The sequence below is a fragment of the Populus alba genome, chromosome 6, assembly GCF_005239225.2.
Source record: "Populus alba chromosome 6, ASM523922v2, whole genome shotgun sequence".
NCBI lineage: Eukaryota > Viridiplantae > Streptophyta > Magnoliopsida > Malpighiales > Salicaceae > Populus > Populus alba.
In genome coordinates this window covers 4,912,146-4,926,610 of record NC_133289.1, presented here as the reverse complement: position 1 = coordinate 4,926,610, position 14,465 = coordinate 4,912,146, and the positions used below count along the sequence as shown (strand labels likewise).

Sequence of the window (14,465 nt, the reverse complement as noted above, 5' to 3'; positions counted from 1 at the left end):
CAGAAGGGATCTCGTGTTTCATATCTTGGGGTCGCCAGATGGGACCCTCATGTTTTTATATTTTCAGGGAATCGCCAGATGGGAACCAATTCCAATGTTTTAGGCCGAAGAGGATTGCTTGTAAAGAAAGATTTTCAGATCGATCAAGCTTCGACCAGATCACTTGCGGGAGTTCAATCGGATTATCTTTATAAAACTTACTGCGCAAAACCCTTGCTCCGTAAGCATTATAAAGAGGGGCAGCTGTTTGTAACCCATTTTTTGGGTCCCCACAAAAAATAATATTAAATAGCCAAAGAAGGTTAGAAAAATAACAGGAGGCAGGAGCGCTCGAAAATGGTTGGAAGATTTGGTCAAGGAGGTTAAAAAAATACCACCAAGATCGGATTTTTAACAGTATATTCTTGGATGATGAGAGTCCTGAATGGATAAGAAAATTTTGAATTTTGAGGAGAAAAGCCCAAATTTGGATGTTTATGGACTTAATTGGATTTTTAATGGATTTTATAGGGGTTTTGATTGCAAAGAAAAATTGATTTTTAAGTCAATGTGGGTTTTAATCAGAAGAAATTTAAGTTTTGGGGCCCAAAATATATTTTTTTTGGAGATTTATTAGACCAAATCAGGGGCTTAATTGCATAAATATTGAAGTTTAATGGCCAATCAGGGACTTAATTAAGAAAATCCGAAACCAGGAACCAAATTGGAAGAGGCGCCGTAAATGGAGGGGCTGAAATTATTCTGTCCAGGGGCCTAATTGAAGAAATTGGAAGTTTATTAATCAATTGAGGGCATAATTGAACAAAAGAACAGAGGCCAGGGATTAGAATGGAAAACGCGGCCGACTTGAGGGGTGGAGGCCGAAATTAGCGGGGGTGCAATTGAATTTTATTCTTAAAATCAGGATCAGATTCCGAGGACTTAAAGAACAAAGGATAAAATTAAGGACTGATTTAAAAAAAAAAAAAAAAAAAAAAAAAAAGGACCGAACGGTGCCGTTTTGAACGGCACTGTTCACCTTTCTTCTTCCCTCCCCCCGAACAGACAGCGGGGGAAGAAAGAAAAAAGAAAGCTTATTTAAATGGCGCTTGTCCCCCTCTAACCTACCGACCGGACCGAAGGCCACACGCCGTTGAAGACATTGGACCGACCACCCGCCGCCGCACCACACCGGACCGAAGCCCACACGCCTTGACAGTCGCGCCCAATGGCCGACCAGCCTCCACCTTGGTTCGCCCCAAGACTCCTTCTCCCCCTATAAAAGCAGGTGACCCGAAAGAAAAAGTGGGACGAAAAAAAGGGAAGGGAAGCAGGAGGAGAGGAAAAAAAAAAACCTGTTAGACAAAGAGAGAGAGAGAGATGGAAAGCCGAAGAGAGAAACCACTTAACTAAAAAACCAGAAATAAAAGAACCCAAAGTTGAGAAGCTGGGAAAGCTGACACCAGGAGGGAACCAAAAAAAAAAAAAAAAAAAAATGAAGAAGCCGAAACCGAAGCAGCAAACGGGGGAACGACGACGAATCGTTGATAACAACCGCACCCACCGCCGTTCGAACAGCCGCAGCCCTGCCCGCAGCCACTGTTCGCGAGCCACAGCCACCACCAGCACCGCCCTCCTCGCCAGGTACGCATCTTTCCCCCTGCATTTTCTCCTTTTGCTGCCTAAGTTTTCCTCCTGCATGCAGAATCGTTTCTGCATGCAGGGAGGTGGGGAGGGAAAATAATTCCCTCCCCCCCGTTTATTTGCTGGCCCAGGCTGATGCTGGCCCAGCGTTGTTATTTTCTTCTCTGGGCCAGACTGATTCTGGCCCAGTATAGTTTTGGGGTGGGCCAGAATGGTTCTGGCCCAGCCCTGTGATCTGGGCCGGTCGGCCCAGACCAAGGAGTGAATTTTTAGTTGGGCCGAGATCGGCCCAGTTTTAATGGTGGCCGAATTCGGCCCAATGTTTTTTTCCTGGGCTGTCCGGCCCATTTAGTTGGCCGGCCCGCCCACTTAACCTATTATATTATATATTATTATATATTATATGATATAGTTGTGTGTATATATATTATAAAAATAAAAAAAAAATATTCTGAAAAATCTTTAAAAATATTGTTGATTTTCCTGCATGTTTGGTCAAAAGTGTTTAATGTGGTTCGTATTTTTATACCGTAAAGATACAAAATCAGTGTTAAAATACCCGGTTTTCGTCAAAATATCAAAGATTTTCAGAATAAAAATGTTTTGCTTTTTTTTTTTCCTGCATATTTTTATCAAAGCGGATTAATATTGGTGTTATTTTTATACCGTAAGGATACAAGCTCAGTATTTAAAATACCTGATTTTCGTCAAAACATAAAAAAAATATTTTCCAAAAAAAATTGTTTTTGTTTTAAAATACGGCCTGGTCTCTCCAATATATATATAAAATATTATAAATATCATATTTTCACACAACAAAGAAAAAATTTTCAAAACAATATATGTTATTAGCATGCATTTTGGCTTTAATAACCAGTTTATTCAAGCCATGAGAACTAGGCCAATATTTCAAAAATTCTAAAAATCTTTTTGGTGCTATTAGTAGTATTTGGGATTACGATTTATACGTAAAACGTATTCCTAAATATTATTAATAAAGTTTTGGTATAGACATTAGAACGGTTAGGATTTTACCCGATAAGATAAAGACTTTCTTACCGAGAAGGATTTTTCTTGAACCATAGACAGACCAACAACTAGAAAAACATGAAAATACCTTAGATTTTATCAGACAATAAAACAATGCAGCTTACCTTAGGTAGGGCGTATTTGGGGTACTAATACCTTCCCTTTACGCAACCAGTCCCCGTACCCGATCTTTGAGACCAGTTAGGGTTCCTAGTAACCAAAATACTAGGTGGCGACTCCCATTCCATTTTCCACCCACAAAAGACAATATTTTCTTGTATCCCCATAGATATAGATAGATTTACATTGTAGATAAGAAAATGGGAACAAACTATGTTATTTTCGCCGCGACGCCGCACACGTGCGACAGCGACAATGACTCATTTGTAGAGTTAGATTATCGTGCCTAATTTGCATGTTGTTTTATAGTTCCTTGTTAGATATGGAGTTGTCTTTATGCAATTGATATATGTAAGGAAGCCATGTGTTGTATTTCATGTTGATGGAATGAGAGTGTGAAACTCTCCTTCTATAGAACAACATTTTTTAACACTTGCGCTTGATTAGAGAATCGATAGGGATTTGGAGGGGTTCATGTAGTGGGAGTAGTGGGGAGATCGATTATTCTTTCTTGTCTAGAGTTTCTTCAGCCATGAAAAGAATTTTTAGTAAAGAAAAAGGAAATGAACTAGGTTTTTTTTTTTTAAGATCCCCAAAAACGACATCATTGATTAAGTTGTAAGAAGCTTTAAATTGGATTTGAGCTTTCTAGAATTGTGATTTTGGGCTGCTCTGTGAGTTTTTTAATAAAAAAAATTCCCACGTGGGCATATAGGACATTGACACTTAAATAAGTAAAATATAAAAGAAGAAAATAATACACTAGAAAATAAATGAAACTATGGGGAGCATATTTGTATGTTCTGTGTTTCTATTTATGATTTTCTTGAATGATTGCTTGTAATTTTAAAATTATCAGGTGATTGATGATGATTATAGAAACTGATGGGTGGTTAATAAAAGTTTTAAGAATCGTTGAATATTCAATGATGATGTAAGAAATTGTTCTGCCTGATTTATACCCTGTTCATGAACTTCCCTCGTGGTTAAGATGGAGGTAACTGTTTTTATAAAAAAATTGTGCCAAGCATGCATTGGTGGAGATGCATTGTACGCATACAAAAAGTTGTGTTGCATAGTTCTAGGAATAATAATAAAAAAAATACATAGAGATGTGTGTGTAGGGCAGGAATAGCCTGGCTTGGTGAGTAATGAAAAAAAGGCAGGGAAAGAATGGAGGGGAAAATTTCAGCCATCTAGGCTGCCCCAAATGGCTTTTAAAATAAATAAATAAAAAATCCGTGCACCATCACCACACAAATGCACTAGCTGCAATGAGCAAAAAACAGTTCATGCACATGAAGCCAGGAATGATTTTCTTTTTATCAAGAAAAAGAATAGATGAACGATTTTCTTCCAAACAAGGTGTGTAAGAAAACATAGTAATTGACAGTAAACTCAATCGAGTACAAAAGCAGACTTGTGTCCTTGAAAACTATCTAGGCATGACAGTTAACAGTTACAAAAGCTAAATCAAACCCACGATTATAAACCAATGGGGCAAACAAGCAATGCATTATTGCTGGCTCCTTGACAAATGAATAGCAGATACCATCTCCTGTTGACTGTCGGTATAACAATTGAGTCTAGGCAGAGATTAAGAAAAAGAAGAGAAATCCCTGCAGCTTTATCTTGTCCCCGCCAGTGTAAACAAATGGCAGTGCCGGTTTCTGATAATATTATGCAACGCATTTCCAGTGCTACAAATACAACTCTGATGTTTCTAAAAACACAAGGCTGAAACTGAACTTTAAGGGGAGGATACCTGCAGAACAAGTAACCAAGGTTATTTTGGAGCAAAAAAGGCATTTAACTTCAGATGGAAACAAAGAAATAACTTCATTAAGAAAGCTTAAATTATGATGCGAGAAGCATGCATTAATAAGGTGACAGAGACGATGCAAAGCCTATCACTGGTCTGAACAGTGTTCATAACATGATGATGTGAAACAAGAAATCATATTGGATTCTTGAAAGCCATTTTCATCATCACAAACGATGATGTCCCTTCCTGATGAGAACGAACTCTTTAAGAAGTTGGATCTACCGACTCTAGGAAGCTCGCACTTTCCGAACTGATTAATGCCCAACATGGAGCTACTTGTGAAGTGGTCGCCAACAGATACTTGAAAAGAAAAGAAGGGTCACACTTTAGGTACATCTAATTATATACATTATCTGCTAATATGAAGTTTCCATATAGCATTATGGTAGCTAGCAGACAAGGTGTCACGGAGCTTTTTCCATCTTATGCAAAAGAGCTTGATAATGAGGGAGTTCTTGGCATGCGTGGACATACCTAAGCCAAAAATCACCTATTCAGTATAAAGTATTAAAGTTTTGTTGTATGCAACTCATAAAACCTCCAAGGCATGATATATTTCAGGCACCCCACGTCGAAGTAATGGTTCTAGCCGGAATGTGGGAACCCCATTTCGCCACATCTTAGCTTCATGCATCTCATTCCATGCTTGTACTATCTCATCATTTCTAAACCCTAAACCTGCAATGGTGAATATTGAGCATATATATTTGTCAGCATCTCAGATATAATTTCTTCTTAAACAAAATTTCTAACAAGTAATTACAAGTTATACCTTCCAGAGCACTATCATTTGAAACATGGTTCTTTATCATAACAGCAATATCCATGGAGGAAACTCCAGCAAGATTAAACTTCTCGACGGCAGCTTCCAAACATTCTTGCCAGACTGGTAGGTCTAATTTGAATTCCATGAGTGATCGCTCATATAATATGGTGCCCCATAGGAGGTTAATCTGGGACATCATGTTCCTAGCCTGCTCAGTAGCTTCTTGATCTGTGGACACATCTTTCAATAGCGTGTCCCAACCAGTTTTCTGGGACTGGGATTTAACCTTCGCTGAGTTGGAAAGGTTCAGGTGTTGAGCTACAAATGCTTCCCACATTTCCATGCCCCTTTCCATGTTGTCCTCGGCCATGTTATAGAGCTGCAAAATCTCTTCAGAAGGCCATGTTCCCAAGTCAGCATTGTTTCCAATTGCATAATACCAGGAAAGTTTTGCCCGTTCAAAATGCTGCTGCGCTTGAGCTAGAAGACCTTCATAGAAGTCTGGTTTGATTCTCAATGCTTCTTCATATCTCTGCCCCGCTTTTATATATTCTTTTTGTGCCCAATCATATGAAGTTCTAATCTTTCTAAGTATTGATTCTCTTGAAGCATCTTCTAGGAAACCAAGCCTCTTCCTTGCCCTGGACATTTGAACGTTTCCCCAGTTGAACAGTGCCAAAGCTGCCATCTCTTGGAACTTCGTTGCTGCTGTGTTGAAAAGCTCTTGCGCTTCTACACTCGTAACTGTCTCCTCCATAGCCTCTGAATATACCTTCATACCGAGTTCATGAAGACCCAAATAAGCATCTGAGTCAAACCCAGCATGGTTCTTGAACAGCTTAGCAAACTTCACTATCCATTCATCAATGAAAGACGATCTGTTTTCAGACAGCTTGCCATTTTCCATGTTCCGATTCTCAGTGGCAAGCTTTTGTTTGACATCCAGTTTGTGCACCTCCTCCTGCCCAAGCCTATCAAAGGATGGATCTCTCTTAGGATTGACTTTGACCAGATACAGCCGGATAGAAACCTGGGACTCTGCTGATGCTTCTGCCCACCTCAATTCTTCATCAGTGGTTATTGTAACCAAATCACCTTCATTGTCCCTGTATTTGATATGAATCTCTTCTGAGCCTGGAAACCGATCAGCTATAACTTCCCTAAGTTGCAGGAGTTTGCAATTAAGAGGCAACTGAACCCATCTTATGTCCTCCCCGAAAACTAATTTTATGGTCTTCTTAGGTTTTTCTGTTTTGCTCCTGATTTTCTCCTCCACAACCACCTTATCCTCGGCCATCTTCTCCTCAAGTTGGCTATCAACTTGCTTGTATTTGATTTCATTGCCAGCATTCTTTTCCTCAAATTCACCCTCGGCCATCTTTTCCTCAATTTCATCTGCAGTATTATTTTCTATGTTTTTGACCTTCTTCTTCCTCGTCTTCTGTTTCACTAGTTTAGGTGACGCAACAGGGGATTCAACATATTCTGGAGGCAGTTCAATTACTGTGTCGTTCACTGTTAGCCCCTTCAGCTCAATTGTTTTTTTTACTCTTTCTGAAATCTCTGATGCCATGAAATTATTTGGTTCCATTTTCAAAACCGTACTGACATCTCTCAAAGCCAAATCCAGCCTATTCAAAGCCTCATAACACCTTGCTCTCTTCAACAGTGCCTTACTATACTTTGGTGTGACCTCTAACGACAAATTACACTCATGAATTGCCCTGGGGTATTTACTCAGACCCATCTGCATATAACATGCAGCCATATTACTCCGGAGATTGGATACATCTATATGATTCCTTGGAAGCAACTTGATGGCCTTTTCATATTTCAACATGGCACCTTCATGGTCTCTCTTCTGAAACATCTTGTTCCCTTCCTCCTTCAATTCTTGTGACATGGAAATGAAGATTGCAATGTCCTTATCAAGAGCTTTAGGGCTATCATTCCCACCCTTAGGTTGCTTCATATCATTCTCACTGGATTGTCTTATTACCTGTTTCTTATTCTGTCCACTCTCCTTTGCCATTGCGAATCCAACAATCCAAAATCCAAGAATTACAACTCAATATCAACTGTATTATAATAACCCAAACCAAAACCTCAAAATCCAACCCAATCCAATCAAACAGTTCACAAACTAACAACCAACCTCACCGACAAGTTAAACAATTCAAACCCAACAACCACTTTTGTGCGAAAAGCTTCAAAATTACAAGAATAAGATAGGCTACAACTTCAAAGCATTAACTAAACAGATTAACATACAACAGACCGCATACACAAGCAAACCAAAACCAAGCTCTAACACAGCAGAACCGACAAATCAAATTCAAATTATCCTCCAAAAATGTCCCAATTTCCACAAACTAACCTTAAAAATCTAAATTTCTTGAATCTCAAATGGATTCTTTTCTTTCCAAGCACACAATGACTTCAAAACCAGAAAATCAAATTACACAAACGCAATGCACTTTGTCCATCTCTCCAAACCAGGAAAAAATATTTCTCCTCCAGCCAAAAAACAAATCCAAAATTCAGAGAGGGAAAAAACCAAAACAAAAAGAAAAGAAACCTTATTTCAGCTAAAGACAGCAACTTGACATTTTGCTTGAACAACAGAAATAAAAAACTTATATGGGAATTGAATTCTTGAAAGAAAGCTTGTAATGGAGATTTCCTTTCCTTTTCTTTTTTCTTTTTTTCAGGAAATTGCAGAGAGAAGGTTGAAGAAAGCTTGTAAGCGTGTGCTAAAACAAAGATGAGAAACAGAAAAGAAACCGACCATAGTTACTTTGGTAACGTGTAAGATCTTCACAAGCTCAACGTAAACGCCACAAAAAAAAAAGATCACATATTTTAATTTTTTATTTAGTTTTCGAAGCTTTTAATGTACTTTTGTTTAATATAAGCTTTGGAGCTTTCGACGTGATTTTGTCTTTGGTCAATCACAATTAGAATATTTGGATCACATTGTTACTCCTCAATATGTAAAGGTGGATCAAGGCGAGCTCAAGACCATGTTTAATTGGCCTCAAGCTACGAACATTTTGAAGTTGCGTGGTTTCATAGGTTCCGCAGGTTATTATAGGGAATTTGTTCGCGACTATGGAATACTAGCTCGTCCTCTCACCAATTTATTGAAGAAGGGAAACATTTGATTGGACGGATGAAGTGGAGACTACATTTCATGTTCTCAAACAAGCTATGACTTCCACTCTTATCCTTGTCATGTCTAATTTTAATGAGCCTTTTGTTATCGAATCTGATGCTTCAGTTACTGGTATTGGGGCGATTTTAAATCAACCAAGGAGGCCTTCGTTGGAGGCCGATTCTTGGAGTAAGATGAGGAACAGCAACGACATCTCTATTTATGTACGAAAAGAAAAATGCCCCATAACTATTCCTATTGTATAAGGTAGTTTTGTCAGCAGATTGTATAAGCTTTGTCTTTCCAATCTACACGAAACTACTTTGATTGGGGTTTAAATGAAGGGATAATGTGTTTAATACGACACTTTAAGTAATAAACTACTGCAGGAAACGCAAGATTTCAGTCTGGTGTTCTTCATATTCGAATAACAAGACTCTAAGAGAAACTGCAAGTTGCAACATTAAGCTTCCAGAAATATTCCAAGACCCGAAAACATGAGAGGCCAGGCCGTCGTCTCTGGCTTTGCAAATGATTGATTAATTGAATGGAACAAGGCCTCGTTATGTTAATTAACATAAGCTATGGCCATGGTTCAGTTTCTTGGCAAATGTTCCTTAGGATAAAGAAACAATTTGGGATATAACAAGCAAATATATGGGAATGCAACAGTGGATTTGTTTGCTGAATTACTTGCTTAAAGCTAGACGAGAGAAAAATTTAGCTTCAGTGTTGGAAAGCAAGCATGCATAGGAAATTTTTATGGTGACGGAGTAGTTAATGATATTTTATTAGTTATTTTATTGTTTATTTTAAAGAAAGATAAATACAAGAAAGAGAAAGAAAATTAAATCCATGAACCTTAAAAAATAATAAAAATATTTCTATAATTTCTATCTCATACTTGTATCTAATTATTTTATTTAAAATGAATCCTGAAAAATAACTAACATGATATCATTATTTTCTAAGCATTATAACATTTCTTGTTCGGTAATATTTTAATATTAAAAAAAAACTAAAAAATTAGAGAGTTTAACAAAAATAACGAGTTAGTCCTCATGTTTTTATAAGATATTTATTTAATTTATATATTCTTAAGTCCATTTATAACTTAACCCTCTGATTAATTTCATGCTTTTTATTATGTTTTTTTTTTTCTTTTTTGAAAATTGAAAAAAAAAAAAGAAGGTAAGATGAAAAAACTTGATCAGGAGAGAATTAATTTTGAAACAAAATTTTATTAAATTGAGGATGATAAATTTTAATCAAGATACCACATGATTATTTTTATAATAAAAGGATTAATTAAATAATTTTGATGAAGTATGATAATTATTAAATTATAGTAGTAACTCAGCAAATTATGAAATTATAATATGATTATAACCCAAAATAAACCCATTAGAAAAAAGCCCAATCATCACGAGCCCACTACAGTCATGAGACCACAAGACCGGCAGTATTACACGTCATTATTCTATGACGTGGCAAACTTTCATTGGCCAATCAACGCAACAACAACGCTGCTTCCTCCTCTTCAATTCTCAACACAAAACCCAAAATCTGCATTTTTTTGGAAGTTCTTAGATTATTAGGTATACAAATAAAAGAAAGAAAAATAAAACACTCAAAAGGAGTTTGAAAGATGAGATTTTTATTGTTAACAGTGGTGCTATACACTGTATGCAACCATGTTTTAGCTGATCAGATCTATCCTACTCATGCAGGTAATCAAAGATTTCTGCTTTCATTGTAAATTTGTTAGCTTCATCTATATAAGAGTAACGGGTCTTTGAGATTTTATTGTTTTTGACATGGGTTTTTCTTGTTTCTATTTGGTTCTCAATTTGAGGGTGAGTTTTTGAAGAACTTGGTTTGTTATGATTAATAAATGGGTAATGAGTTTCGTGAGCTGTTTTATTGTTCATGCAATGTTTGTTATTTAAAGCTTATTATGTTTTTGTGTTGAAGACGTTGGAGTGTTTTTTTAAGGGTTTCTTTTTTTAGGGAGAGAATTCAGAGGGGTTAGTAATAGTTTGAAATATGCTAGGAAGCTGAATTGGCTTGACCTTTTTTATTGTTTAGTTGTTTTAGATCAAAGTATGCGGTGCTTAACTGTGTGTGAGCCTTTGAAAGGAACAAATAGATGAACAACTAAATGGTGGGCTGTAATGTAGCCATTACTGATGTTGGCAGTGATCAATCATTAACAAAGGTGGTTTGTGTTTTACATGTTAAGCAAGTCAGTCAAATCAACGTTATTAAGTTGTATCCTTCTCCTGTTTGTTTTGTTTTGTTTTGTATGTGCTTTGACTTTCTACTAATTAACAGGTGGTACGTTCAGTCGTAGTTCTCGTGAACCAAAATATCAGATTGAATTTCATTCAGAAGAGTCTCCTTTTCATCCTGTAAGTAAGCTTGGGATTATTGGCATCTATTTACTTCCGGCCTGCGTATATCTTTGTATTATGTTAGTCTGTTCATTGTCATGGTCATCCACAAGCATGCATGCTATATTTTGAAAATGCCTCCTTAACAGTGCTCTCACCACATGTTCTTGTACTGCTTAAAATTACAATAAGATGGTAGCCTGGGACTTGGGGGTGGTGTTGCACTGTACTTTTGGCTTGAAAAAAATGAAAATCTATCATTAGCATAAGTCTTGGAAGATGAATGGTTCTCAAAAAGTTTGTATGCAAAGAGAGTTGGTATTATTTGATAGTCAAGGAGAGTTTCCTAGTTCATTTTCTGCAGCAGATGGGTATTGGGCATTGAGGGATTGAAAAGTGACACAGTGACATGACGTTGCAAGATGATTAACTCTGTTGTAATATTAAATAGCTGCAGGTTCTGTCTGTGTGTAATCTATTTTAAGCCAGTTTCTAAATGCTCAGACCAGGACTGATGTATTAACTTTCTTCCTTTTTAGCCTCTCCACATCCCATGAGGCTGTTAGTTTTTTTTTTGTTTTTTTGTGAAAAGCATTTCCCTGAAGCAACCTAATGACAATTTGTTGGGTTTCTGATGTGATAGACCATAATTTGTTTCCCTTCTAGTTCCCTCTATGTTGAATATGGTTTCTTTATCTTAATTGCAGAAACAAAGTGTGTTTTTGTTTTAATCCAACATTCTTGCAGGATGATGACCAGGAGTCAGTGGTCATGCCCAACAAAAATGGTGAGAATTACTTATGCTTCTTGCCCAAGGTGGTGAAAGCTAAGAGTGAAATGCCACTTACTCTGCTGAATGTAAGCAGCTTGATTGTGGAAACTGAGAAACGGGTTAAATTGAAGACACCTGATGAGCTGCTTGAAGTACTGAAAGGCTCATGCTTTGTCAGAGTCAGTATCTATTACCAAAAACCTTCTTGTACATGTTCATGCTAAATAATACTCTTATATTTGTTGATCAAAATTGCTACAGACATCATCTGTAACTACATAATTTGCTGCTAGTTGTGCTTTTTTGTTTTCCAATATCAAGATTTTTTGAATAAATTTGTATCAGTCTCAAGACATTTGTCTTATACTGTTGTATCTTTAATGCAGCAAGAGGGTTGGTGGTCCTACGAGTTATGCTATCAGAAGAAGTTGAGGCAATTCCATGTGGAGGACGAGAAAGAAAAGGTAGCCACTTGAGCATGTATGAGTTGTTCTCCTGTTTGATTTTTCAATTTCTTTTGTTTTGCATTCAGGTTTGATGTTTTCTTGCTCTTATAAGTGGAAGCATGCTATTGAGGGCAAAATCTATTCATTTTCAATTTTGTGATTTTTTGTGGCTGATGGGTTAATAACTTTGAAGTTTAAGTGGATTGGATGTCTTATATAGATATTTCTTTGTGGCTTGTTGTAGTAATAGCAATTGTACCAGCCAGTTGCTTTATCATTATTGTATTGAAAATTTTGGTTTATTTTCCAATTATAGACCAGCAGCATAGCGGCTTCTCTTTGTATATTGCACACCTGCAACATGTATTCTATTACCTTAACGATACATGTGTTTCCCATTACAGATTGTCCAAGAATTTATCTTGGGTGTGTATGATGAAGAAGCCACAGCTGCATTCAACCAGAATCTTTCTGACATTTCTACATTGAAAGATCCTCGTTCAAAAGATGCATCTCAAAGGTATGATTGTGAGCCCTTGCAACAAAGTTTGTGTGAGAGAGACTTCAATTGTGGTTAAAGTAAAGCAAAAAAAAGGTAGTAATCACCACATTTCTTTTCTGTTTGTTGTGTTTGAGCAGGTATCATGCTCATCAGTACACAAATGGAACTATATGCGATCTTACAAATGAGCCCCGAGAAACTGAGGTATGGTAAAGGAGTAGCATTTTGGAACCTTTGACTCTCTCTCTCTCTCTCTCTCATGTGGTGTCCATGTTTTCCTTGTGTGCAGGTGAGATTCGTTTGCTCAGAGCCCAGAGCTATGATTAGTTCAATCACTGAGCTATCCACTTGCAAGTATGCACTTACAGTACACTCTCCTTTGCTTTGCAAGCACCCGTAAGTCTCTCTCTCTCTGAGGTCAAAATCACAGATGCTAAAGATCAGATGTGATAAAATCTTGCAACCTTTAAAATGCTTACAGTTCAAATGCTGTTAAGGAATAAAATATATAATGGCATGTTTCAGCCTTCCTGATCAACCTTTTCTCTAATAAAAGTGTGTTGCTAGTTGTTTAAGTTATAATTTATAAAAGAAAATTTGTCTCAAGTTTTAGACTAAACTTGATGGTCTAGGGCAATGAATTGTCCTGCTCGGGTACTAAACTTGATGGCCTAGGGCAATGAACTGTCCTGCTCGGGTAGAAAAACAAGCCAATCATATTGCGATGGCAAAAAATCATCTCTTGTTATGTTAATTGTTATCCTATAAAGGGCCATGTTGCTACTACACAAAATGGGGTATTTATCTATCTTCTGTTCATTGCAAAATGAAGCTCAAAATTTTGATATGAATGACACAGATGGAGAATCTACAGTTTTTAAGTTCCTTGAAAATTCACACTGTAAAATGGAAAATACTCTTTCATACAAAGTAATAATATATCTATATTCAATCTGTTTTTACTTGTTTCTTGTGTAAAAATGCACTTATTTTATCTGTTGAGTTGATGATTGGACTTGTTTTGAACATGAAGTTCACTTCTATCTGGCTTCAAATGGACCATAAGTTTCCTTAGGAAACATACCATTTTCTCCCGCTGAATCTTGTGTGTTTACTTGCATGCACAATGCATTGCATCCACTTTTGACTTTGCAGATTGTTTCAAGAAGAGAGACCAGTGTGGCACACCATTAATTGCAATCTTCTTCCCAAGGATTACAAGGAAGCTAAACCAGATAAGGTCGAAGCCGATGATAAGCAGATCTTTATGGTACCTGACATTGATTCATCTAATCATGATTCGGATGAATAAGCAACGCATTGCAGAGGGACCTTTGTCAATACAAATCAAATTAAACGAGCTAATGGAGTGTATTCTTCATGTTTTATATGGTTCTTCCCTTGCAAGTACAAAACAGTCAATCAATCGCTCTCATGCCATCTGCCCAATGACCGGCTTTTTCTGGACTCAGAAAACATACAGCAAATAGTGCTTGACAGTGTTATTGTAACTTTGGAAAAATCGAAGTAGCTGAAACTAATGGGAGAACGTATGTAAATTCTATGAAAAAAGACATTCCTTAACGGTCTTACCTAAATTTTCTTCCTTTTCTTTCATGGATGGTTCATTTGTTGCTTTCTAATATGTCAAGTTATGCTCTGGCATTCAATGTCGTTTATGATGTTGGTTCTGAGATAAAAAGTTTGCTTCCTGCAAGAAGGTAAAATAAGATTTGAGGAATGTAATTTGGGCCATCCCTCTCTATTTGATTCTTTATTAAGTATTTCGTCCTTTCCATATCGTGTATTTTCACCACAAAACAAAATATTATATC

The 14,465-nt window shown here is 36.9% G+C and overlaps 2 protein-coding genes across 5 annotated transcripts; one reads left to right on the top strand and one right to left on the bottom strand.

Annotated features, from left to right (window-relative positions):
- Nucleotides 1-304: 304 nt before the first annotated feature.
- Nucleotides 305-14,247, top strand: LOC118032630 (protein OS-9 homolog). Of its 2 annotated transcripts, XM_073410002.1 has the most exons (9): nucleotides 305-315; nucleotides 10,145-10,247; nucleotides 10,852-10,928; nucleotides 11,658-11,861; nucleotides 12,069-12,146; nucleotides 12,533-12,648; nucleotides 12,768-12,834; nucleotides 12,920-13,026; nucleotides 13,786-14,247. In XM_073410002.1, the coding sequence occupies exons 2-9, from the start codon at nucleotides 10,166-10,168 to the stop codon at nucleotides 13,940-13,942; spliced, it is 888 nt and encodes a 295-aa protein (XP_073266103.1). In that variant the 5' UTR covers nucleotides 305-315; nucleotides 10,145-10,165; the 3' UTR covers nucleotides 13,943-14,247. The 2 variants fall into 2 exon arrangements, with proteins under 2 accessions (XP_073266103.1, XP_034893285.1); XM_035037394.2 differs by lacking the exon at nucleotides 305-315 and having other exon boundaries at nucleotides 10,035-10,247.
- Nucleotides 3,991-8,191, bottom strand: LOC118032629 (protein PHOX1). Of its 3 annotated transcripts, none has more exons than XM_035037393.2 (3): nucleotides 5,370-8,191; nucleotides 5,088-5,275; nucleotides 3,991-4,537 (listed from the first exon to the last, which is right to left on the bottom strand). In XM_035037393.2, the coding sequence occupies exons 1-2, from the start codon at nucleotides 7,393-7,395 to the stop codon at nucleotides 5,127-5,129; spliced, it is 2,175 nt and encodes a 724-aa protein (XP_034893284.1). In that variant the 5' UTR covers nucleotides 7,396-8,191; the 3' UTR covers nucleotides 3,991-4,537; nucleotides 5,088-5,126. The 3 variants fall into 3 exon arrangements, 2 of the variants coding, with proteins under 2 accessions (XP_034893284.1, XP_034893283.1); XM_035037392.2 differs by having other exon boundaries at nucleotides 3,992-4,537; nucleotides 5,136-5,275; XR_004684681.2 differs by having other exon boundaries at nucleotides 3,994-4,537; nucleotides 5,072-5,275.
- Nucleotides 14,248-14,465: the final 218 nt, after the last annotated feature.